The 26097-nt window shown below is 35.3% G+C and overlaps 1 protein-coding gene across 1 annotated transcript in view; it reads right to left on the reverse strand.

Moving 5' to 3' along the window:
• The window catches only part of LOC149165224 (uncharacterized), an 84479-nt gene that overhangs the window by 2549 nt on the left and 55833 nt on the right, over positions 1-26097 (reverse strand). The window contains exon 2 of the mRNA XM_089429750.1: positions 66-187. Coding sequence (XP_089285876.1) covers positions 66-187 — 122 coding nt within the window. The remainder of the gene's footprint in view (positions 1-65; positions 188-26097) is intronic.

Genomic DNA, 26097 nt, shown 5'->3' on the forward strand with positions numbered 1-26097 from the left:
ATTCCCTTGTTGGTTGCCGTTTTAGGGAGGCGTCCCTCCTTCCCCCGGATGGGGGTTCATTGTACCCGCCGGTCAAAACCCCCAATCTTTTGTTATCTGCGTTGTCACGATCTGATTCTGGAGTCCTCTGTTCTGCAGACTTGTCGTTGCAAGTGAGCCGCTTCTCAAAGCTCAGAGCCAAGTGCAACTAAGACCATCTCAATATTATAAGTATTATTATTATTATTACTATTAATAAGATTAGTCAAGTTTATTAATAATAAAATTGTTATTATTAAACATTTCTAAGGCTTGATTATGATAGACTAGGGATGATTTTAGTTGACTATGGCTTACAATGTTTTACTTTGGTCAACTATGGTTCACTATAATTTAATATGGTTGAGTTATGTTGACTAAGGAGGACTATGTTTGATCAAGGTTTCCTCTTGTTAAATATGGTAAACCTAGGGTTAACAAGGTTTGATTATGGTAGTCTATTTAGATAATGACTATAAGGGTTGATTTCATTTAACTATGTTGACTAATGTGCTAACTATGTTTGATGATTCTAATTAATGCATAATAGCAATAGGTGATTATATTTGACTGAAGTTGAAGAGTGTTAACTAACGAACATGGTCAAACATAGTATGACATTGTGAATCACATTGGTATTCTTGACTAAATTTTTAATGTTGCAATCTGATGTTGGATAAATTTGAGCTTAATGTATCATTATGACAATTATTGTAACATTGTGATAATTTTTGTTGCAATATCATGTTGGATAGTTTTTGTAACATTCTAATGTCAAAACATTTGTTCTTATTATTAGTAAATAATATAAATAGTTGATTATGTTTGACTAAAGTTGAAGATTGGTAACTATTAAACATAGTCAAATATAGTTGAAAATAGTCAACCACATGAGTAAATGTGGTTGAATAATCTTCTAATGTCACATTGGAAAGTTGGATAAATTGCAATGTAATGTAAGATTGTGACAATGTTTGTCACACTGCTACATTGTATAGATTTCTGTACCATTTCGACATCACATTATTATTATTATTGTTGTTGTTATTGTTATTGTTATTATTATCATCATCATTATTATTATTATTATTATTATTATTGTTAGTCAACTTCATTAATATTTATATTTTTAATTAAGCATTTCTAAATTTTTATTGTGCCTAACCAAGGATTACCTTAGTTGATTAAGGTTGAAAATGTTGGCTTTGATCAACCGTGGTTCATTATAGTTTAATATGGTTGAGTTAGATTAACTAAGGATGAACCACATTAGTTGGTTCAAAACATTGATCAAATATCAATAATGTGATTAATCCGAAAGACAATCTCATCATCAATATGGATCACAAAAGTCTAAGATCTAATAATATTGACTATTGTTAAATATGGTGAAGATAGAGTTGAACAAGTTTGATCATGTTTAACTATTTAGAAAATGCATATAAATGTTGACTTTATTTGAAAATGTCTACTAATGTGGTTGAAGAGTGTTGACTGCCTAAAATAGTCGAACATAGCCAACCACATTAGTAAACCAATGTGTTTTAAAGATATTAAAATGGAAAAATTAATAATTATATGAAATACTAATTCACTCCCCTCGTAATATTTCTAACACACTCATTTTACCTCTAATTAAAAGTCAAATTTTACCTCATTTGTGACACACTCACTCACAAGTTCGATATCGCAAGAAAGGTTTCAATCTGTAGCTAGGAAGCAAGAAGAAGAAGAATGAAAGTCATAACGAATATGGAAGGATGAAATTTATTATTCTTAGGCTCTATCTCTCTTTCTCCTGTGAGAAATTCTAGGGTTTATTTTCTAGAGGAAGAGGCGAAATTTTTATGTCCAAGCTGCTAGAGGACAAAGTTCATCATCTTGTAACTGGAAGGAAGGATACTTATCTAGACCTTGTTGACTTTAGGAGGAGTTATCTTGCTCCAGTAAGGTCTTAAGAAGATGTTGATCAAGGGTTTCCTAAGAAGTTTCAAGACCAAAGTTGTAGGGTCAAAGCTACATGTCGAGTAACAGTATCGTAGCCAGTAGGTCGACGTTGTATTGTGTAGTAGTTTGGCACAAAATCCAGGCAGGACGTGGGGAAGGGACGACTTACTACTAGGAGGAGTAATCGGTTGATGGTTTGGTCCTGTTTTTCTCATTTGAAGTAAATTGTAAGAACATAACCGTTTTCATGTTTTCCTTTTGCAGGGAATTTTCCCTGGCTAAGAGCCTAATATATGTGTCCTCTAATTTGGTTGTTTATGTTTTAATATTTTTTTATGAAATATCTAACTAAAAGAACACAAGAAAGATAATAAGTTCACAAGAACATATTATTTGTAAGGAAAATAGGATTAATAATTGGTCACTTTATATTTTCTAACAGGGACTAGATTGAATACATCTAAAGGTTGCAAGGATAAAATGAAGAAGGAGCCCTATATTTTTATCTTAATGACATGTAAAATTAATAAGTGGTAGAGAGCACCATTGTTAAGGTCATAGAATAAACTTTTTATGAGGTAATAGAGTTGCCACAGAATAAGGAGACATGGTAGTATAAGAGAATTCCAAAGCCATAAATCAAAAGAAAAATTCTTGGATCTTTGGAAGGCCATAGTGAAGAAGGGATTCAGGTTTGATAGGAAGTCACTAAAACACCGATGGGAGGGTGTAGCCTTGGTCATGAAAAGTTATATCACTTATGAAGATTTCCATGGAGTTGTGTACCTCCAAGTTGTTCAACTAATGGACCATATAATGCATGGTAGACTCTTCCACATGACATACTTTCCCCTTAAAAAATTATGGACAATGAGAGAGAAAGTAAAGAAAACTGACGGCCTAAGCCTTCTCTTTCCAGCTATAGTGTAATAAAACTAATTTTCATATGAGCCCCAAACTAGGAAGAGAGAAGATGGAATGAGGCTATTTGTGCTCTATTTAAATCACAAGTTGCAAGTCCACCTATGGGAGTTATAGAAGCTACAACTCTACCAATTGGAGAAGCAGAAGTTGTAACTCCACCATGCAATGAAAATGGTTAAATTCCTAGAATTACAACTCCTGCAATTCCTATAGTTGTATTGGAGGAGTTCATTTTTGAAATTGCCTTCACCATTAAGTACCCATCTATTCCCATTGAAAAGATGGACCCTAGAAGGTAATTATGTAGCTCCACAGAAGGATGAGGATAATGTTTTGAAAATCATCAGTAGTAAACCCCATAAAAATTATTGAGGATGATGAAGAGGAAACCTTATGTTTCAAAGAAAAGGAGAATTAGGTACACCATTATATATATATATATATATATATATATATATATATATATATATATATATATATATACCATCTATTCCCATTGAAAAGATGAACCCTAGAAGGTAATTATGTAGCTCCACAGAAGGATGAGGATAATGTTTTGAAAATCATCATTAGTAAACCCCATAAAAAATTATTGAGGATGATGAAGAGGAAACCTTATGTTCCGAAGAAAGGAGAATTAGGTACACCATATATATATATATATATATATATATATATATATATATATATATATATATATATATATATATCTCAACAAGTAAAACAAGAAATCCATAATACAACACAAGAAATAGTAGGGGGAAAATATGAGGGAGTTATAGAACGAGGAGAGACTCATGTTGTTTCACAAGGACCAATAGAGATGTTTGAAGTAGAATTCCCTGTTGACACACAAGAACCAATAGGTGAGATGGATGAATACCAATTTATTTTTCACCCTATAGAGGTGTTAACAATAAAAGAACTTGTTGCAACATAATAACCAAGAAGGGAAGCTTTGGGCGAAGGTCTTGTGGTTATTTTTTATGTTCATTCAGAAGAGGAGGAAGAGACAAAGGTCATTATTCCTCAGGGCATTCATGTAACTATGTCTACTGTATACAAAAACAGGTTATTATTGGAAGCTTGGTCAAACCCCTAAGACATTTAAAGAAAACCAATCAATTCGTTTGACCTATCAAGGTGGAAAAATGACCGCATTCGAAGTTGTACTGACACTAGTATGGGCAGGTCTGAGAGTGAAAGCATTAAAGAGATTCGATGAGTGGTGACTCAAGGTAGGTTCCGATCCCGAAAAAGGCTAGACATGGTAGAGGTAGATGTCCAATATATTATATCTTCTTGATCCAGTATGGGGTTTCTTTAGAAGGATGTAATGGCACTTAGGTGTTGAAATCCATCATAAGTTAGATTGAAATAAAGATGTGGGGTGGTACCCCTAGTGGAATAATGTCCAAAATTGTATTCTTTATGAAAGCATACTTATTTAAGAGAATGGAGCTTTAAGCAATTGCATAGTGTGGTAAGTTTGGATATGTCATATTCTAAAAGGTTAGACATGCCTACGACATCTTAGATGAATGCACGAGAGAAAGGTTGAACAACTCAAATGTGGACCACACTAGAGGTGTGTGCCTATAGGAACTAATCTAGGAATTTGGAGCTTTGGTTCATTGAAACTTCATGGGAGATACAAATATCTGAAGAGGTAACCAGAATGTCAGATTTTGTCATTTCACATTATGAAATGGACTTTTAGGTTTGTAAGGCTCGGTGGCATGGTGGATGCTACATGGATGTAGCCACTATGATGTGCCATCCTCATATGATGTAGAATCCATCAAGGAGAGGTGTGGTTTCCATGAGGATTCAATGTGGTAGGTCCATAACTATGTGGTAGATATTGAAATACTAACTTTAAATGGGCATGTATTTGACCTGAGTAGTGGATTAGAGTAAAATTTATATCACCAGAATTATTGATGAACTGAAAGGGATTATAATTTCCATGTGTCACATATTTTCTAAATGAAATCAACATAGTTTTCCCTCTTATGGTGTATGAGCTAGCTGACCACGATATAGAAACTCTGAAGCTCCTAAGAATGAAATGTGTGAAGGAAGGAAGGAAGATATAATGAAATATGAAACAATGGTAAATACAGTCAACATCGAAAAGAAAAAGAAGATTTGACTATGATATCTCCCAGAAGAATATGACTACTTTGATGAAAGTCTAAAAAATATGGAAACCCTTGACAATTCATATCATTGGAGAGGTGTCAAAGTGTATGCATGATGTTGATACCTTAAGAAATATTTCATGGCGAAAAACCTTCACAAAGGTAATTATGATTTAAGTGTTCATTACTTATTTATGAACTAGTATCTTGATGAGCTTATGTGGGACTACCAAAGGGAAGAACTACTGAAATATTCCTAGATAACCACATTGAAAGATGAAATAATTTCCTAGAAAAGAATGCACGATGAAGGTAGCATACCATGAAGCAATACTAGATGTAGACCAATAGTTCACTTTATAATAAGAAGGATGGTTAACTAACTAAGTCATGGATGAAAGTGATAGATGGTATGTGCCCTATGTAGAAGTCCCAAAAGCAAGAAGACTCCTTGAACAAAGCAAAATACATGACATCTTAGTAAGGAGTTCTTCTTGTAGCTAAGCAAGTTTTTTAGGTCCCTAATTTGGAGGGAGAGATAGATACAATATTCTTGTATTCACTCGAGAAGACATAATAGAGAATTAGGTAATCATTTAGCATCTGATACCCTTTGATGATGTGATAGGACATCTAAAATAAGAGGAGTCATGGAAGACTTATATTATTTGTGGGTCCAGTAACCCAATATAAGAATAATCGTCATGGAATAGACCCTGAGAACCCAAGTGGGCTATATTATGAGAGAGACAATGATGATAAGAGAGTCTATAAATAATTAGGTCTCACTAATTTTGTGCTCAGATCTTGTGGAGAGATAGAGTTGTTTGTCAAGGCCTTGCTATGTGAAAATGGTAGTTTATATGATGCTAAACAAATTTGTTACCAATATGATTCTTCTAATGAGAAATTATCCGTGTTAAGAATGGCCAAGTACCATTATGAATACCTCCCTAGTTGAGAGGGAGTGTTTTTAATTGTAACCACGTTCAATATTCATAATGACATGTAATCATAATTTTATGTAAGAGATGTAGAGAAGAAAAATAAAATTATTGTAATTATTGCATCATGGGTTGTATGAAAAGGATATTTTATTTTTAGTATGGGCTCCCATTGAGAGCCCTTAGGAATTTTATCATCTAGTCATAAAAGTATAAAGAGTCATCGTCATCTAATGAAGTCATGTTACACATTGTAAAGAGTCAAACTTGTCTATGTAAATTCATCCTTGAAGACCTTGACACAAGCCCTCATGAATTCAACCTACAATGAAGGAAGAACCAAGAAGATGATGTCGCCCTCTCTCCAAAGAAATGTTGGCATATTCCTAAGATAATGTTGGCGAAAAAGAGATGGGAAAATGTGTATATATACAAGTACTCGACCTCACTTGGAAATATATCATCCACTCATGCAATTCTACAAGGAAGTGCGACAACGTATGACAAGGAGTCTTTATCTTAGCAAGAAAAGAAGAAACAGAAGTGAAGTTAATTGGGGAACGATTTTGGGTATTACATCCTTCCATGTGTGAAGGAGGAAGATACAAAGGCACCAAAAGTAGATAGAATATTTTGGAGTTGCATCAATGTAATCATAAGTTGAGAAGCGAACCTCACTAGAAAGGGCGAAGAAGAAGTACATTAGGTATCTCTCCTGAGACCTCAAGGAGACCTAGCTTCTCAACGAAACCAAGAAGAAGGAGACAATGTTTCTCAAGGAAGTCGAGAAGAGAAAGAGGAAGAAGAAATGTAAGAAATAGGTCAGTGACTTGGTCTTGGGAGGACACTATTTAAAGGGTCACTGTCATGGTATTGTTGTCCATCAATTGAACACCTATAAGAAGAGTTTTTCTGGTTTTCCTCTCATATAGTGAGAGTTTTTGGCCCTCACCAAAAAGCCTATATATTCGGTCTCTTGTCTCTTTGTTTTTTCATGATATGGAAAATATCTCGATGAAAAGAGCATAATGATAATTACACGAAAATAGAAGATTGTAATTAAGATCCAAAATAATATCACGAGAATTTATCATAAGAAAATTAATCACTTAACCATTGATGCCCTTGATTTCTCAACATATATAAATTATGATTTTTCCCTGCACTCAACTAGGAAATTTGAATTCCATGCATGACTAGGTTTATTTTTAGTAAATTGAGAGATCAGTGAGATAAAAATTGTCATAACTACTTAACTAAAGTCCTAGTGAATATAATAATGACTAGAACTCAAATAACTGAGTCTAGCTAATAATAACTCGACTAATTTACTAAATTTTAGCAATCAACCCATGCACAACTCTACTTCTACATTACAAACTTGTACTTATTTAGCTAACAGACAAAACCATGTCACTCTAGCTAACTACAATTCAAGTTATCATTGTTATAGATCTCATCTAAAAGTTTAAGATAATAGAAATATACCCAAAGATAACAAGATCTATATATATAAATGCTTCACTTTATTAATCAAACCTTAAGGCAGGGCAACACAATAGATTCACTCCTTAAGGAAGGAGAACACTCCACAAGCCATATGCTTGTTCATACAATAATCCTTGACATCTCTCAATGGGGAGTCCCTAGCCTCTATATAGGCCTCATACATACAATAACATGGGTCATTACCATGGCTCCCTCAATACCATCTATCTAATACCATGGGCTTTTTACATTATTGCTAACTACTTGTGGTCCCTTACATGATACGTGTTAACCACTTTATTTATTGCTATGGCCCATTCCATTATTACATTATTCCCTTGGGTACCCTCTATAAGCCATACTGTCCCCCCTAGGTATACTACATTCCACCCCACGTAAACATGTTTCATCCCCAAAACATAAGAAGAACAAAAATAATAAGATCTACTGAAAAGAGTAGTCCACTGGTACCATGCATGTGCATCTAGCCATCCTAGAGAAAGGTGAACCCTCGATCTAGCTGGTGCCTCGCTCGCTTGAGATGGAACTTGACCCTAGCGACTCTTTTGTGTTGATTTGTAACAGGTGGATTATTGCCCCTCTCTATCTTTCATGCGGGGGTTGTTGTCGTTGTGGCTAATGCATTGCCATCTTGTTGCTTGTTTTCTTGTGGGGTGATGTGGGTGGTGATATGCTGAAGTGTTAACCAACGGTGTATCTTTCTTTAATTCACCACCTAATTGAGGCTGATTGGTATCCGGTACATGTTGTGGTGCCTGCTGTCATTTCTTATCTTCCAATATCACTTCAACCATTGAATCCTCATCTGATGTATCAATACTTGTAACATTTTATGCTTCAAGCTCCTTAGACACTACATGTTTTTCTGGTACCTGGTTTGATGTTTTTGTTTGATTTTCAACCATCAAAGGCTCATCATCTGGTGTGTTAGTGTCATTAGAGCTTTGTGCTTCTTCCTCCATAGTCTCTGCTTGGGCCTTAATGGAAATATCCTACAATGTAATTTTCTTCTTTTTATATCGGAGCTTCAGGAATTTCTTCTACACATTAATATTGATAGTACCCACATATTCCATCCAATGATATCCCAAAACAACATCGATATTATCCATATCTCAAGTATAAAAATCACAATACAACACACACTTATCCATAGAAAGCTTAAAATCTTTATAAATTGAACATTCTCATTATCAGCCTGTGCGTTCTCAATGTCTTTTGCTGGAACTTGCAATTTTTTTACCAAATTGACATTGATAAAATTATGCTTGCAAGTAGGATTTAAACACAATGATCTTCTCCTCCTGAATCAATCCATGGACCTACAATAAGGAGATACCAGCAGAAAATAACCCTTTAGGTTTCTTTTTTTCCTTCTTTCTTGTAAAAATAAAATCTTTGCTAGGTTGTGTGCCTGTCTATCTGAGCTTAGTAAGAGGACCCAAAAAATTAGATTTATGATCAAAGTGGTCACAAATGGATTTTGTGAACATTTGCCAAGTAATTGTCCTTAGATAGAATTTAGAATGTGACTACCACCATTTCCGACTTTCTTGGTCGAAGTAAAGGTCTCCCACACGTAGTTTAGTTTCATCATCTATGATGTGATTCAGAGAGAAATATTGTTCCATTTATGCTACCCATATTTCTGGATCAGAGCCATCAAATTTTTACATCTTCATCAAATTCTGATCTAGGCACTAGAATTTCATATTCGCGCTTCATTTGCCCCACCATCACAAAAGTTTCTAAAAAAGGAGTTGATTTTAAATCAACAAGATCTCCCTTATCCGAACTATGATTCGACTGATTTTTTTTATTGGGTCTTTTTTTGCAAGGAAATAGATCTATAGTTAGGTTATGTAAATGTTGCCTTAAAATGTACAGATCTGATCTACAAACTCGTCGCCCCGAAAAAATATCTTCAACACAACTCATTTTTAAATCAGTGATATCTCCCTCATCCGAATGTTGATTCGGCCAATATTTTTTTTTAAATTGGGTATTTTTTGCCAAAAACCTAGATATGCAGCTAGATTCTGTAGATTTTTCACCAGAACATATAGAACTGATCTACAATCTCACCACCCCGAAAAATGTCTGCAACATATCTGACTTTTAAATCAACTATATCTTCCTCATCTGGACTTTGATTCCATTGATTTCTTTTAAATTGGGTATCTTTTTGCAAAGAACTAATACTTGCAATTAGATTTTGTAAATGTCACCCAAAAATATACAAATTTGAACTGCAAACTCATCACCCCGAAAAATGTCTACAACACAACCGATTTTTAAATCAACGATATCTCCCTCATCTGGACTCTGATTCGGCCTTTTTTTTTTCAAATTGGGTATTTTTTGCAAATAAACGAAATCTGTAATGAGATTCTATAAATTTTTGACCAGAACGTATATATCTGATCTGCAAACTCGCTGCCCCAAAAAATTCCTGTAAAAAATAAAATAAAAATCTTTGTGTTTCCCAAGAAAGTGCTCTGATACCACTTCTTATAGATCTGATCTAAAAGTATAAGATAATAGAAATATACCCAAAAATAACAAGATCTGAATATAGAAATGCTTCACTTTATTAATCAAACCCTTAAGGTAGGGCAACACCATACATTCACTCCTTTAGGAAGGAGAACATTGCACAAGCCATATGCTCGTTCATACAATAATCTTTGACATCTTTCAATGGGGAGTCTCTAGCCTCTATATAGACCTCATACATACAATAACATGGGTCATGACCATGGTTCCCTCAATACCATCTGTCTAATACCATGGGCTTATTACATTATTTCTAACTACTTGTGGTCCCTTACATGATACAGATTAACCACTTTATTTATTACTATGGCCCATTCCATTATTACAGTATTCCCTTGGGTACCTCCCTCTATACCGCATACTATCCCCCCTAGGTATACTACAATCCTTGTGATGTGGAAAATCGAATTTCCTCATTTGACTAAGGCACAAGTCAAATGAAGTCTTTTCTTGCTACAATTATAACAATCCCTCTTAGCAAGAAACACGTTCTACACCACCCAAATCCTACTCCTATAGGAATGTACTGTAATAAAACTCCCTCTCACTATTTTTGTTTCTATTGCAATGACTACAACTGAGAATTATCCAAAATATTTAACCAACTACGTCTATGAGTTGTAATTGCATCTTGAGTCTCTAACCCCTACTAGCATTCAATTGTTACTCAAGATCTGACTGCATCCTCTGACACTGACCCTTTTACTATTAAATATTGTGGGCCCCTATAGCAAGGGTATTTATACATTAGAAGAATATACTACAACTATTGCTTCTCTCCTATAGACCGAGCCCAAATATTTGCAACTTTGGGACTAAGGTTCTACAAAGCCCCACCTCACTCTTGGAGATATAGTTTCATGCATGGCAACATCTACCTCTAACATGTAGATATTTTTAACTCAAACACCAATTTTTTATTTTTTTTCTAGTAGAAACATGCTTCAAAAAAGCTTTCCCTTTACCAAAAAACACATCATATCCATGGTATTCAAGTGCATCTACAAAAAATAGATGTTTCTTCAGACTAGGCACATACATTAGATCCTTCAAGTGAATACAGGAGCTTGATTCCCTCTTAAAGGTGACAATGAAAATCGCTTATGTACTTTATCTTCCATCATCTCGAAGCTCTATGGGTAATTGTAGGTCCTTCTCCTCTAGGTTTTTAAAGAACTCCTTATTTATTGTCATATGATATGAAGCACCAGAGTCTAGGTACCACTCACTCCCTCTTAATGTGCTTGTCATGTAAGAAATGTAGATGAAATCCAACTCTAATTGTGATGTGAGAGCATCTCCTCCTATCATTGTTGGTGGTTCCTTACTAGATTTCTTATGTGGACTCTTGGTTGCATAGTGTCCATACTCATGGAAATGAAAGAATTTAATTTTATTGAGGTATTTCTTCTTCAATAGCAGAAAATGATAAAATTAATCACTAGGTGACAGAAAATGTTACTCACCAAAATTATTTCAATTGAAGTACTACTAAATTTGAGGAATTTTAAGTCACCGCACTAAAAATGACTAGCTTACATGACTAATTTAGTCTAGGGATAAAATATATGACTAGATAATAAGTGACTAAACTAAAAGAGACTAACTTAAATCACTAATTTAATCTACAATTAAAATATGTGGCTAGATAATAAGTGACAAAATTAATAATTCTTACCATAAATGACTATTATAGTCCAAGAATAAAAATATGACCAAATAACAATACAACAAGTATAGGAATTAGTAATTTATGTTAGTAATTTTTAATTGTGTACCACTCCATAAATGGAAAATTGTAATGTTGATACCAAAGTGTTACATTTCACTACAACAGTCTTTGAATCCATCTGTAGTGTTAGAATTTAGAGACAAAGGGGACTCTAAATCTATTTAGATTGTTAAAATTTTGAATACCCTTTTGTGTCTAAAGTTTAGCAGTGCACATGGATGCATCTACAATTAACATAGTTGCATGTATCATATATCTACTTTACACTAATGTCTTCATTATAATTTTACTAAAGGTAATATTTATATAGTCAAATTAATATTTATATTTATATTTATTTGGCCATAAAATTTAATTTTTAAATTTCATTGATTTATGTTAAAAGTGTGAGTTCATTTAAATCTAGTATTATATCATCATATTTAAATTTGAGAAATACTAAATAGATAAACTATATATATATATATATATATATATATATATATATATATATATATATATATATATATATATATATATATATAGAGAGAGAGAGAGAGAGAGAGAGAGAGAGAGAGAGAGAGAGAGAGAGAGAGAGAGAGATATGAACCTTAATTTATTTTTAATGGTCTATAAAGTTTTATTAATTTTTGGATATGAATCTTCTTTAATTTTTAATGGTATTATGAACTTTTGTTATTATTTACATATGAATTTTATTTAAATTTTTTATGATATATAAACCATTATTAATGATAAATAATTTTTAATAGTGGATATATAAACTAATGATCAAATAAAACTCATTTCAATAAAATTAAATTATAACGGTTTAATTGCTTTTAATAATGGACGTTGTTTTTAATAATTGATACATGATAATTGTTTTTAATTTTTCATACATAAGGTAATGTTCATTTCATGAAAACTGGAAACATGCCATGAAAGCCAAAAGCTAGGTATGAAAACTGGCTATGAAACCAAAAAGTTGGGTGTGAAACTAGATATGAAAGCCCTTGAATGAAAACCAAATATTTTTATCCACGAAAACTGGTTATTCTTACCTCGTGAAAACTTGTTAAGAACCTTGTTTATATGAAAAATGGTTATTCTTACTGCGAAGATGTCCACTCTAGATTTACCTTGTTTCTAAACTTACCATGAAAACTAGATGCTTTGTCCAAGACGATGGCTCTTCGCACCAAATTTTTTCTGTTGACTGGTGTGTTTTGGTATATTTTGAGAGATTCGAGAGAAATTGGTTATGTGGTAAAAGATGTTTAGGGCTTGCAATAGATTCTATATAATTACAACTTTTTTCATGGATAGAAGAGAGCTGGATAGAACTTGGAGGTTTTTGAAGAGGTAGGGAACAACTAATTTCCAACTAAAGTCTACAATTTTGGAGCTGCAATCATAGGTTAGTTGGGTTTATAGGTTTATATTTTCCTATGTTCATGCTTTTTTACTGCTTTTCCCTGTGTTCATTCTACGATGTTCATTCTATAGATTCAATTTTGCCTTATGCACTAAGCTACAACTCAAACACATTTTCGTGGTTGCAAAATTTTAAACTGTTGCCATTTCCCGCTTTCATTTTTTTTTTAACCTTCTTGGTTACTTAACCTTTCCATATTTTAGCAATAAAGCTTTGATTCTTTAGATTTGTGACTTCAATGGTTTTTTTTAGGTCCCTATACTACCAGTGTAACCCCTTATTGTTATTAGTGCAACCCCCTTATTATATTGTTGTGCCGATGTAGTCCCTCTATTGTTATTACTGTGTCCCATAGAAGCCCACAATTTTTATTGTTGTTCCCTAACATTATTATTATTATTTCGGCTCTGATAATATTATGACCCCTTAGCCTCCTACATATAGAGAGCAGGTCTTGTGATTTGTATCATCGAAGAATTTTTAATTTGTGTAATGTACAAGAGGTTTCCCCCTCGAAGAGTCTAATATTTAACTTATTTATCTATCTTTTCTATATTTTTGTGACATGGTTTTATAACAATTGTTATGAGAGCTTTGGATTCTAGGGTTTCGATGGTCCTAACAAGTCATCATGACATTTTCTCTATAATTTTTTCACTACAAAGTTTCAGACGCTAAAAAATATAAACCCATTTTGATTTGAAATCGTTCTGAGCCTTGGGTACGAATTTCAGATCTTGTCTTGCAATATATTCAGAGATATGATCTGAGAAAGTTAGGGTTTTTGCAAGCTCCAAAATTCCATCTCAAACATGTCACCATGGAATTTTCACTATAATTTGTTTCTACGAAGGTTCAAAATCTAAAATTAAAACCCATTTGAGCCTAAATCTTAGTGAATCTCAAGCTTGAATTTCAGATCTTGTTTCACTATATCTTAAAAGATATGGTCCAAGACATTTAGGGTTTTTTGAAGCTTCCAAAATACATCCCAAATAGTTGACCTTGGGAAAATCGTCATAACTTTCTTTCTATGCATGAGATTGAAATTTCATCAGAATCTACTGGAAGAGGATGGACTGCAATTATCTGTGTATCATTTTCATGTCTGAAGGTCGAAACAGTGACATGTGGAACTTTATATAATTTATCTCTACTAAAAGAATATGTAATTAGGTCATCTTGGGAGATTGGGCATAAATATTTCTTGGAGAATCCAATTTCTATCAGACATGTGGCATTGGAAGGAGGACATAGAGGGATAATGTAGGTCACAATTCTAGACCTAGGAGATCCGAAACATCTGAGATACAATAGATTTAAGATCGATATCCTAAAAGCAAGCAAAATAATGACTCGAATCAAGAAAATAGAAACACCAAGTAATCAAAATTAGATGGATGATTTGAAGAATGTGATCGAAGCGTAGACAAATAGTTTTATCTGTGCCATGGAAGCTAATATCAATGGTATGGAAGCATATTGGAAGAAAGGCATGTAATATTTGAGGAAGGACATGGAAGGTTTGAAGGAATGTGGGACAAAGTTGGTACATGAAATGCCTCCTAATGACAAAAAGCTAGTAGAGGAAACTCATGATGAGAAGAAAATAAATGTTGATCATGATTTCATAGAATATTAGATTATATTGAAGACCCTTAATATGCCAAATATCTATATGAGGAAGTTTGATCGCAATGATCCCATAACATGGATACTACAGATGGAGAAATATTTTGATCTACATCATGTGCAACTATTATAAATGGTACATGTTGCATATTTATATTTAGAATCAAATCAATTTTTATGGTATAAAGGGTTTTTTTCTCATAAACCACTTTTCACTTGGTAAATTTTCATAAAGGAAGTGATAACAAATTATGAGGATAAAAGGAGAAACGCCTTCTTTATCCAATTGATAAATATCAAACAAAAGGGTTCAATGGTAAGGCACGTTGACGACTTAGAAAAATTGAATATAAGGGTAAATGATATTCCAGAGAAGCATAGGATTGAAGTATTCATATTGATTTTAAAAGATAACATCCGACATGAGGTTTTCCGTTGGGAGCCTGATTCATTGGAGAAGGCATATAGCTTGGCAAGAAAAATTGAAAGAAAAAGTATGGAAACAAGGAAGCCTACCACTCATAACTATAAAGTTGGAATTGTTGTTAGTCCTAGCCTTTCATCACCTACAAGGTTGACACCAAAACAATTGGAAGAAAAAAGATAAAAAGGGCTTTATTACAATTGTGATAGAAAATACACTATAGGTCATAAGAGTGTTGAGAAGAAATTAATTTACATAGATCGGGAACAAGAGTAAGAAAATGAACAAGAAACATCAAAAGAAGTTTTGATGTAGGTGACTCGGTATTTCTACAACTACACCATACAAAGAAATGTCCTTCAAGCAAGATAATAAGGAGAATAAATTATCACCAATGTATTATGGTCCGTACAAGGTGTTACAAAAGATTGGTACTATGGCATACAAATTGGAGCTTCCTACATCTTCCCGAGTGCACCCAGTTTTTCATGTTTCATGCTTAAAGAAGGTTATAGGTGAGAAGATCCCAGTTCAAACAATATTTCCAAAACTTCACAATGAAAGAAAAATCAAATTGGAATCAGAAGCAGTCACAAAAACAAGAAATCGACAGCTATGAAATCGATCAATTTTAGGGTATGTGATCAAGTGGAAGAACTTACCTGCTGAATATTCCACATGGGAGGATGAGAATTTTATACAGAGGCATCCAAAACTACTCAAGCATTGAGGACAACACTTTTTGAATGAGAGGGGAATGTTAAATCCCTATACTACTAGTGTAACCCTTTATTGTTATTATTGCAACCCCCTTATTATATTGTTGTGCCCATGTAGTCCCCATATTGTTATTATTGTGCCCCATAGAAGTCCACAATTTTTATCATTGTGCTCCTACATTATTATTGTTATGTCGGCTCTGATTATATTATGACCCCTTAGACTGCTATATGTAGAAAGGAGTTCTTTTCATTTTTATCATCCAAGAATGGTTCATTTGTGTAATGGAGGTTTCCCCCTCATAGAGGCTAATTTTTAAGTCATTTATCTATCTTTTATATCTTTTGGTGACTTGGTTTCATAACAGGTTTTGAGGGGTATCCATTCTTCCGCAACCTCTCACTACCATATCTAAGTTTTAACATAGGAAACTAGGCTTGTAAATATCCTATGATAGCGGAATAGTTACCCTGAACAGGTGTGCTTAGCTAAGAGTTTCTACTAATAATTTGATTAACCGAGCAACATTTAGAATATGGTTCTCTCCCATCCATCTAAAAAACTATTTCGCAGTAATGGAGTTCAATAAAATTAGTCATGGCGGGGTGGTTGTATACAAGCCTGCCCACATCTCCCAACTCATTAACACTTGGTCCCACAAAAATCTATTAGACAAAAGCCAAAATACTAGTGTACCACACTAGAACTAACGACATCCTCGAAATATGTTTTTTTTGGTCTCTTAACTTCGTATGCAGTTCAAAGGGTTTAGGTTTCTCCTTAGGCTTAGTTTGTTGTATTAACCTTGTATGTCCAGTGTTTATTTAATACATTTTATTGTTCTCCTATGGAATCTGATTTAATATACTTTATTGGTTTTCAATAGAATCTGTTCGCCCTAAATTGAATTGAATTGAATATGAATACATGAATGTCATTGAATATAAGGACATGTTATGTGAAAATGTAAGTTATGATAAATGTATTATATTTCAACAACTGAATATAAGGACATGAATGGAATTGAATATAAAGAAATGAATATGGGAATGACAAATTTTTGTTTATGTCTTTATCATTCAATCAATAACTCAATTCATGGTGGTCATTCAAAAGTACACAATTATATGGAAGCAATCTTGAAGAACTTATTAAATAGAAGGGAGAATTACAACCTAGTTGCCTACTCCAGCATCATCCTCCTAGAATAAATCCCTCTTCACCTCATGAAAATGCAAGATCACACCAAAAATACAATGCTCCTTCTCAAATACAAACTATCAACACTTACTTAGAATTCACAATATTCCAGCCCCTAGATCTCTTAGATAAGGGATCCATTTATAGATGTGTGCAAGGGTGTGAGTCATCTCTAGGGCTTCGATTAGTGTCATTCCACTTGTTGCATTTGGTTCCACTTGGAGATTTCTTGGATATCTTACTCATCCCTGGGAAAATTCAAAGAGTCAAGTGTCATAGGAGAAGCTTCTAGAAGATCCCATGAGCATCCACTTTGCAAACTATCTCAGACATTTGTCCATCCTCGTCCATCACACCCTATAGAAGGCCTAATCAGTATGCACACCTGGCTAGTCTAGAAGTCAGTATGCATCGCACCCTAACAATGGAGTAGTTAGTATGGTCCACTTTAGGCCAATTTTGGATGGTTTCTTAGGTGGAACTTTTGGCGAATGATGTAATCAGATGACCATGTTCTTCTAGGGTATGAAACAACACTTTTAGGGGTTGAAGAGCCCTAGTTTATCGACATATAAGATTGGGGTTGAAGTGCCCAAATATGTCTATACCAGTTGCCCCCTAAAACATGAAGTCGTAAATCTTAATGTCGGGTGAAATGCTTTATCATGAGGACCTGAGGTTTCAAATTGGAAGGTGAACTATATAAGATACAACAAAATACATCATCATAATATAATTATCATGATCGAGCTGAGGCATACATTCCCATGCTTAACTTTATAAATTCATTTCATGTACATAGAACAGATAGTTGTCTATAGTTGCAGACTGGTGATTCTTCAAATGTAGAGTCATCATCCTTAGCTCGGAAGACCACATGTGCATCTTTTGTGTACATTTGATGTCTTCATATCCCTGAATATATTGCGCCATGGATGGATGAAACTAGATACAGGGTCTTCAAACTCGTTCAATCTTCACCCGATGTACAAGTCGATATGTGTGAAGAGATGTTCTAAAGTCGAACACAGAAAGACATCGACTGATTACCAGCCCATAATTTGAGCTATTAACAAGCACGAGAGGAATCGCCAATAATAATGATCACCCTCAAGGTACTATAGTATAATTCATGTGGTGTGAATATACGATCTGATGTTGAACACCACGCAAAATCTTTCGGTCGAAGGCCATTAATGTCAACCTGTCACTGGAAATGAGAAACTTTCCATTGAGGTATGCAAGCTTCAAAGCACTGAAAGGGGTGTTTCTAAGTCAACTTCTTAGATAATGAGCTGATGTCAACAAGAAGTGACCCATCATAGGAGGGCCTTAATGTATCCCACATCTATGACAAGAAATGAAGCAAACGATTTCTGGGGGTGAAAATGATCTAACAACACAAGGTTCAGGAATGGCGGTCATGAAAAATAAAGGTTGAAGGTATTGTAGTGGATGAGGAATCAACTGGGTTTATGGTTTCTTAACTGAATGACTTCTCTTGATAATGTCGGCGACACTGAGATGGATTGGTAGCGTTAACCCCAAAAGATGGATGGTGTGAAAGACCAATGGTGATAACCGATGAACGGAATAACCCAACCCGACTCAGTAATGGTGATGGAGTGAAAGTGTCATGTTTAAGAGCGACCCGCTACCATAAAGTTTTCAAGTTTTTTCCCTTTTTCCCTAGTCATTGCTGACCAGTACCTCTATTTTTTTCAATATTGAGGAGGATAACATATGCTTTTTCTATAATTTTACCTTCGAGCAAACCTGTTTCTATGTTTTAACGAGTCTAGCGACAGTGAAACTCGTTCTTGTCTAGGTGGAAAAGTTTGTTGCTATTGTTTTAATGAGTTTAATGACAAGGATAACTTGGTCATTTTAATGTTTAGAGAGTTTGGAAAGGGATGAAAAGGAAACTCCAGTAGTTATTTTTGTATCATAATCCCTTAAGTTCGAAAATGTATAAAATAATACAAAAGGGATGACCTTTCTGATCACTTTAACATGCCGAAAAAGACAACCACTCAAACTTTTTCATGAGACGATCCCTTGGGGCCGAAAAATATTAAAATGTACAGGAGGGATGGCACTTCCAATCACTTTAACGAGCTAGAAAGGCCAATTTCTCGAAAATATTTTCATATTTAACGAGTTTGAGAAGAGTTTAAAGGAGACTCGTTTTTTAGGAATGAGTGGTGTCTATGGTAGCAACTAGTTCCGGGTAAGCTTGGAACTTCTGAAAACATGGTCGTTTCTGGAAAGAGGTTGGCTAATAGGACCACTCATTGCAAATGTTCCTCAAAAAATGGTAAACAACCAAGTGGAAGCATATGATCGGCAAAAGAATGAAAGTTATGAGAGATACACAACCAAGTCTCAGAAGGCTGATAGCATGGCAATCGCAAAGGTTAATTACTCCGGGTGGGTTCATTTTTAAATGAGCTTGAACCATGGGGGAACTATGCTCCTTGTCAATTCCACTTTTACACAAGCTTTAAATGACAAAATTATGCTTGAATTGGTGGTCAAGGATGTTCAATTCACTGTTTAGCACATCATATTATTTTTTTAGTCGTTCAACCTACTCAATCACTCCATCAAATTGATTTGAAATACATATATATGTATGAAAAATGAACTAAAACTAACATTTTACTCAAAGTACATGAATAGTAAACATAAAGTAGTTTTACCTTTCAATTCAATCATTTTATTTCAAATTTGGGATTTTGGAGCTCTGGAGTGGTTTTCCCCCTCAAATTTCACCAGATAGTTTCAGGAGATCTGGTGGACTATTCTCTGTGCCGTTAGGACAAGGTAGGAGCTAACCCTGACCTCTTCATTTCCATTCCATCTTTCCTTGATTCTGAACAAGTTTTTTCACATTTCTGGGCCCTTCGGGTTTGAAGATCTTGTTGCCCAATCATAGCACCTAGCCAGTATCGAAAGATGTGATTCATACTGAGCTGCCAACTAGCCAGTCAATATGCATCCCACCTTGCTAAAAGGCAGGGTGTGATGGGCACAGAAGAGCATCTTTACATAGTGATTTTTCATCATATTTTTTCCCGTTCTTGCTTAAATCTACATCCTAACTCATCCTTTGTTTACATTTCAGATTTTTTTTGGATCAAGATGGTTGTCACATGGTGTGAACAAAAACATGAGGAAGAGGACATGATTTCTTTACACGACTAGGGCACAGTTGCTGCATTGAGGAATTGTGGCTTGCTGAAGTTCTTCCACATATCCAACATGAGGCAATGGATCAGCTTGTTACAATATTTTCTGGATGCTTGGGATCCGATTGACCAGGTGTTCTAGATTAGAGGTAAATCTATTTCATTGACAGTTGAGGACATTTATTTTCTGATGGGGTTGTTTAGGCGTGGTGCCCCTCTTTCACTATCAAGATTCACTCGTGGAGGTGAATCTGTGAAACACTATATTCGTCAGTTCTGCAGAGATGTATCTCAGCCCAGTAGAGATGGAAAGATCAATATCTGAGATGTCACTGGTCAACCTTTGAGGACCATTTTATTTACTCGTGCTAGATTGGCTGGTTGGTAGCGCATCCTTTCATTTCGCCAACAGATCTTACATGCAGTATGCCATGGAATGCCTGGAACAAAAGGTGTTCAACTAGTAAGAGACGGTAATTCATGTCATAAAAGAACAACTCTCCAAAGTAAAGAATGGAAGAACCAAGAATTTTGGTTGTGGTTCCATATTGAGTGGTTTTCCTTTGGAGAGGATTCCATTGATGCAGCCCCATAACATTTCACTGGGATTTCCAGCGCTGAGGGAACCACAGATGTAGAGATGGGTTGACCTTATGGTTAGACATGCCTGTCAGTCACAGATTTCCTTCTCTGATGCCCTTTTTGAGTGGTTAGACTATCAGGAGATGGTATTTCTAGAGTATCCATACGTCAGGATGGATTTCTGAGCCAACTCAGATTTGGCGTTACCAGTGATGAGCCCCCAAAATGGGTAATTGTATGGGCTTATTTAGCCCCCTAATTTGACCTAATCCACCATTCTCATTATTCTATTGCACTTTTTTTATTATATTTATGCTAATAGAGTGAATTGGGTTAGTCATTATGCCAAAAGGTCTAATGTGTGCTTTATGCAGATTTTTGGTCAATTTTGAGACAAAATCAAAGTTTTAAATGAGCAATTCGTAGAAAATTCATGGAACAAAAAGGGAGAGGATTTGTATGAAGGTGTCCCCTTCATTTATGAGCCCTTACCTCGAATTCTCCATCAAAAACTCAAAGCACAAGGGGTAGCCAAGCAAGTCAAGTAAGACTGCTGTTAACTGCAAGTTTTGGCAGCCGAGTCCCTAAAGTTTAGGAGGACTGTTGGGGTCCTCAATTTGTATAAACAAGACGGCTTAGGGCCTTGTTTGGGTTAGTCAGATTTTATTTAGATTGTAGTTAGATTTTAGTCAGTAGGTTAGCACTTTAGTGCAGCTCAGTATCAGCACATTTTCAAGCTTTTTCTTGTAGACAGTTTTTGGGATGTAACTATTATTTTTTTATCAATAAAGATGAATCGAGCTTTGCACTAGCTCTAATATTTCTTAGGAGGCTGTAGCTCTTGGGTTTAGGCAAAACCCAAGTGGTAGTACCTCCTTTGTGTACTTTTGTGTGTCTTTGTTGCATTCATAGAATAATTTGTGTTACCTAGATTAAGATCTTGCTTTGCTACTTAGGTTGTTTTTTATTATTGAAATAAATTTTCATGCTTTAGGTTGATTTGATAGATTGGTAAAGGAAAAGACCTTCAAAAAGGCCACCAAGAAATCCTTGATCTCATCTCTACCTCCTTGGGACCATGAGCTGAGACAAAGGCATACTTGCTGCCACAAAAACATTGTTTTGCCTTTCAATGTAATTGCTAGTGTTAGATTTTTTAGTTGGAAAAGTTGATATGAGTTGTGCTTGCATATTGAAATATGTTCTTTCTTGGTTTTCGTAGTTTTTTTACATGATTTTTTTCCAATAAACTTTTGTCCATCATGATTTCTGGTATTTAGGTCAAATTAGGTCCAAATAGCTAGATCTTTGGTTTTCCTAGTCTTTACTCGATCAGTTTTGGAAAATAACATGAAAAACACCTGTGATGGCTCCCTTCCTACCCTTCCTCCATCAATTCAACCTATTCCATCCCCTAACTCAAATTATTTTCCTTCATTTGCCACATTTTCCCACTTTGCCCTAATTTCTACATTCTTGTGCATCATTGCTCCCTCCATCCTCGAACAAATCCAATCACCTTAATCAGTCCTTAGCCTCACACACTAGGTCCTAGACCCCTTAACATCCTTACCCAACCTCAATTTCCACTTTCCCACCGTTTTTCCTCCATCAACCCTCCAAAATCCTATTTCGGATCTTCCTGTAGAACATCCTGTAGAACCCTTGCAGATTTCCTGTAGAAGTTCACGTGAGCAGTTTTTGGAGCTCTGATCAATGTGAAACTCTCTAGAAGGGTGCTAGGGACCCCTTACGCCCTCTTCCCACCTCCCAACCTCCTACAAGTGCCTACCTCATTTCCTTTCGCCAATCAACCTCTGCACAGTAAAAAACAGTTAAAGTGCATGCATAATAATTCTACAAGATTACTCAAAAATACAAAAAGATGTTTTTTCTAGATTTTAGTACAGAAGTAGCTTAGTCACATGCATTTTACCTTTCTAAAAGTCAATGGCATCCATTTCCACCACTTCCATCTATTTTCTTGCACTAGTAGGGTTAGTTGGTAAAACTAGGGTTTGCTAGGGTTTGCATTTCCTTTCAGCTTTCAGCTTCTTTCTACAAGTAGACTAGCCTCTTTTGAGTTAGCTTACATCCATCATAGCTAAAACCTTCCTTTAAGAGCTCATAGAAGTTGTCTTAAGCTCCTAGCAGACTTGTGCCAGCTGATCAAGTGATAGTCGTGGCAAGAGCTTGTACTTGTGCATATAGCACCATTGCTTCCAAGTTTGTTACGAACTACCGGGTTGATAAAAGTAATGAAGGGAGTTCCAGGATTTGCAACATCATTGCCGCAGTGCTCGAGCCTACCATCTTTTTAGCACCATTGCCGAGGAAGCGTCAGAGTATTAGTGATTGTTGCTTTTCTTCTATTTTCTACTATAACCTTCTACTAAGTAGTTTATTTCAGCAAGCGTAGAGTAGATTGTTTCATTTCCATTCAGCAATTTCATTTCCGCAAAAGTATATTAGCATTTCCCACTTTGATAAATTATCATTTCAGTTCTACAATTTTAATTCTACATGCGTAGCCTAGCATTCCATTCCTGCAATTCCATTTCAGCAAAATAGATTAGTCCTTTCCTACTTTCATTTCAATTCCGCATTTTCATTTTAGCAAGATAGTTAGTTGCAGTTCAATCTATTTCATTTTTGCAAGTACAAGCAGAAAAAAAAAAAAAAAAAAAAAAGTCAGCCAAAAAGATTTCTTTTCATGCCTTGTAGGATTAGAGATAATTCAGAAAAATGTTTGCACAACACCCCCACTACTTCACACAGCCAACCTTCTTTCTTCTTTGATGGTTGTGATTAAGAAGAACCCTTAGGTGGACAACAAGAAATATTTGAAGAACCTCTAGGGGAGAAGAAGAAGAAAACATTCCTTTGGAGCAAATGGCTACAAACAGAAATATTAGGAGTAGTACCTTATCCAAAAATGAATTTTCAAATTAGATGAAAGATTTCAAGAGCAAGGTGAGGCAGTTTCTCACCATGCAACTGGATACCTTGCTGATCCAAAAGAAGCAAGAGGAAGCCGAGAGGGCTTTGGCCATCTTTTCTCCCAAGTGCACTAGAAAGTATTCTAGGAATGAATGTCCATTGCACTCCATAGAAGTGTGTTTTTCCTGTGAAGAATACCATCCTACGAATCAGTGCCCGTGCCCTTCCTTGCCCGGGCTTAAAGCTGCATATCAGAGGGCCAAAGGTGCCACACCCTATTATATGAACCAAAGGAGGCGACATGGACCCATATGTTACCAGCAAGGAATGAAAGGGACATCCTAACTTATTACAACCCCAATCAAACCACTTCCATGCCTTCTTCGGGTCCCCCTGCTCATTCTTCCTTATCCATGCCCCCTCCTTGGTCGTATCCATCTCAATATCATGCTCGATCAGATACACATCCATTTCACCCCTATGCTCAACCACAACCTCAATGGAATGCACCTCATCAGGGGTGGAGGTCCCAGTACAAATCCCCTCCCACTCCTTTTCCTCCACCACCTGCCCAACCACAACCCCATCCACATCCATCTCAAATATATACCCCCACTCAACTACCCATACCACCATTTCCAAACTCGCACATTAGAGTAGCTCAACCCAATTGCAAAGTTGAGGTACAATACTTCCAAACAACTCCTCTTGAGCTCAATGATATTTATTATAGCTCAGGAAGAGTATTGCAAAAAACAGATTATATTGACAACATTGAAGGACCACAACTAGCAAAAGAAGATTCAAAAGAGGAGATCAAAAAACCATTGGTTGCACTTGATGAAGAGAAGACAACAAAATTAGAGATCAATAGAGCTCCCTCATGGTTACCATTATATCCTCCATGTATTCAAGAGAAAAATCAGCAAAAAGAGGAGGATGTGAAGGTCATTATAGAAGGTGACATGAAGAATGATCCAGATCAACAAAAGGACCAAGGATATCAGACCTATATTGAGATATGGTTTCAGACGGTCACTAAGTTGCAGTAGTACTCTCTTCCTCAACTATGGTTGATCCCTTCAAAGTCAAATCATTTGGTATCTGAAATCCAGATACCTGTCAAAGCATGCATTTCAAGCCTCCACATCATTTTGTCTATCATCTCAATGTGCACATGGCTCCATTGGAAGTGTTCTTATACTTGAAATTATTTGTTTTTCAAGTAGGGTAGGGTATAAAAAAAAGAGACAAAAGAAAAAAAAAAAAAAAAAAAACTAAGAGGAAAATAAAAATCTAAGGTGAAAACCCCCTAGGAGGCACCTCAGATGGGCTCATTGATTGAAAACCTCCATGAGGCAGTCAATGGGTTTGAAAGAAGAGAAAAGAAAAAGAGAATAAGGTCCCTAGGTGAAAACCTCCCTTGGAGGCACCCATGGCAGGAAATTTGGGCGAAAACCTCCATGAGGTGCCCTAGTTGTTCTTAAGAAAAAGGAGAAAAAGAAAGAAGAAAAGAGAAAAAGAAAAATAAACCTAATTTCTGTTGAATAATTACAGGTTGCAGGAAGGACATTGCAGGTTAGGAGGATCAGAAAAAACAAGGACAGAGGTCAGTACTAGGCTACCGACATCCCTCACCATCCATTCCTACATGACCACTACCCTTTCCCAAAATTTGGTTTCATTTGGACTAATATTTCACCTTCTACAGGAAGTTTTGTTTCTTCTATAGGAAGTTTTGTGTCTTCTACAGGAAGATCCTGTAGAGCCTGCAAACAAGCCAAAATTGATCTTAGAAGAGGACCCGAAGGTTGAGAATCTGTATATTAGGCCTGTAGACATCCCTGTTTCCATCCCTCACCGTTCTCCATCATTTTTTCCACCTCATTGTGCTTCTTTTAGGAAAACTGTGTTTTCTATAGGAGATTCCTGTAGAAATTACAGAAAGCTAGAAATCGATTTTAAAAAGCAGTTTGGTGAACATGATAGCTTCATAAAGGGTTCATAAATCATTTTGCAATCTTCAAACCCCTCTTTCATCATTTCCATGCCTGCATCACAGCCCAAGCTCATTTTTTCTTACTGTGCAAAAAAGCATGCAGAATTCTTTGAAACAAAAATATATAGAACAGAAATTTGTTTTTTCCCTAACTTGAAAACCATGCATCCATTTAAAAAACTGTTTTATGGCGAGTTGTATAGGGATGATGGAAACAT

The sequence above is a fragment of the Pinus tabuliformis genome, chromosome 5_1, assembly GCF_031772625.1.
Source record: "Pinus tabuliformis cultivar Carrire ecotype Pingquan chromosome 5_1, CPIR1, whole genome shotgun sequence".
Lineage (NCBI taxonomy): Eukaryota > Viridiplantae > Streptophyta > Pinopsida > Pinales > Pinaceae > Pinus > Pinus tabuliformis.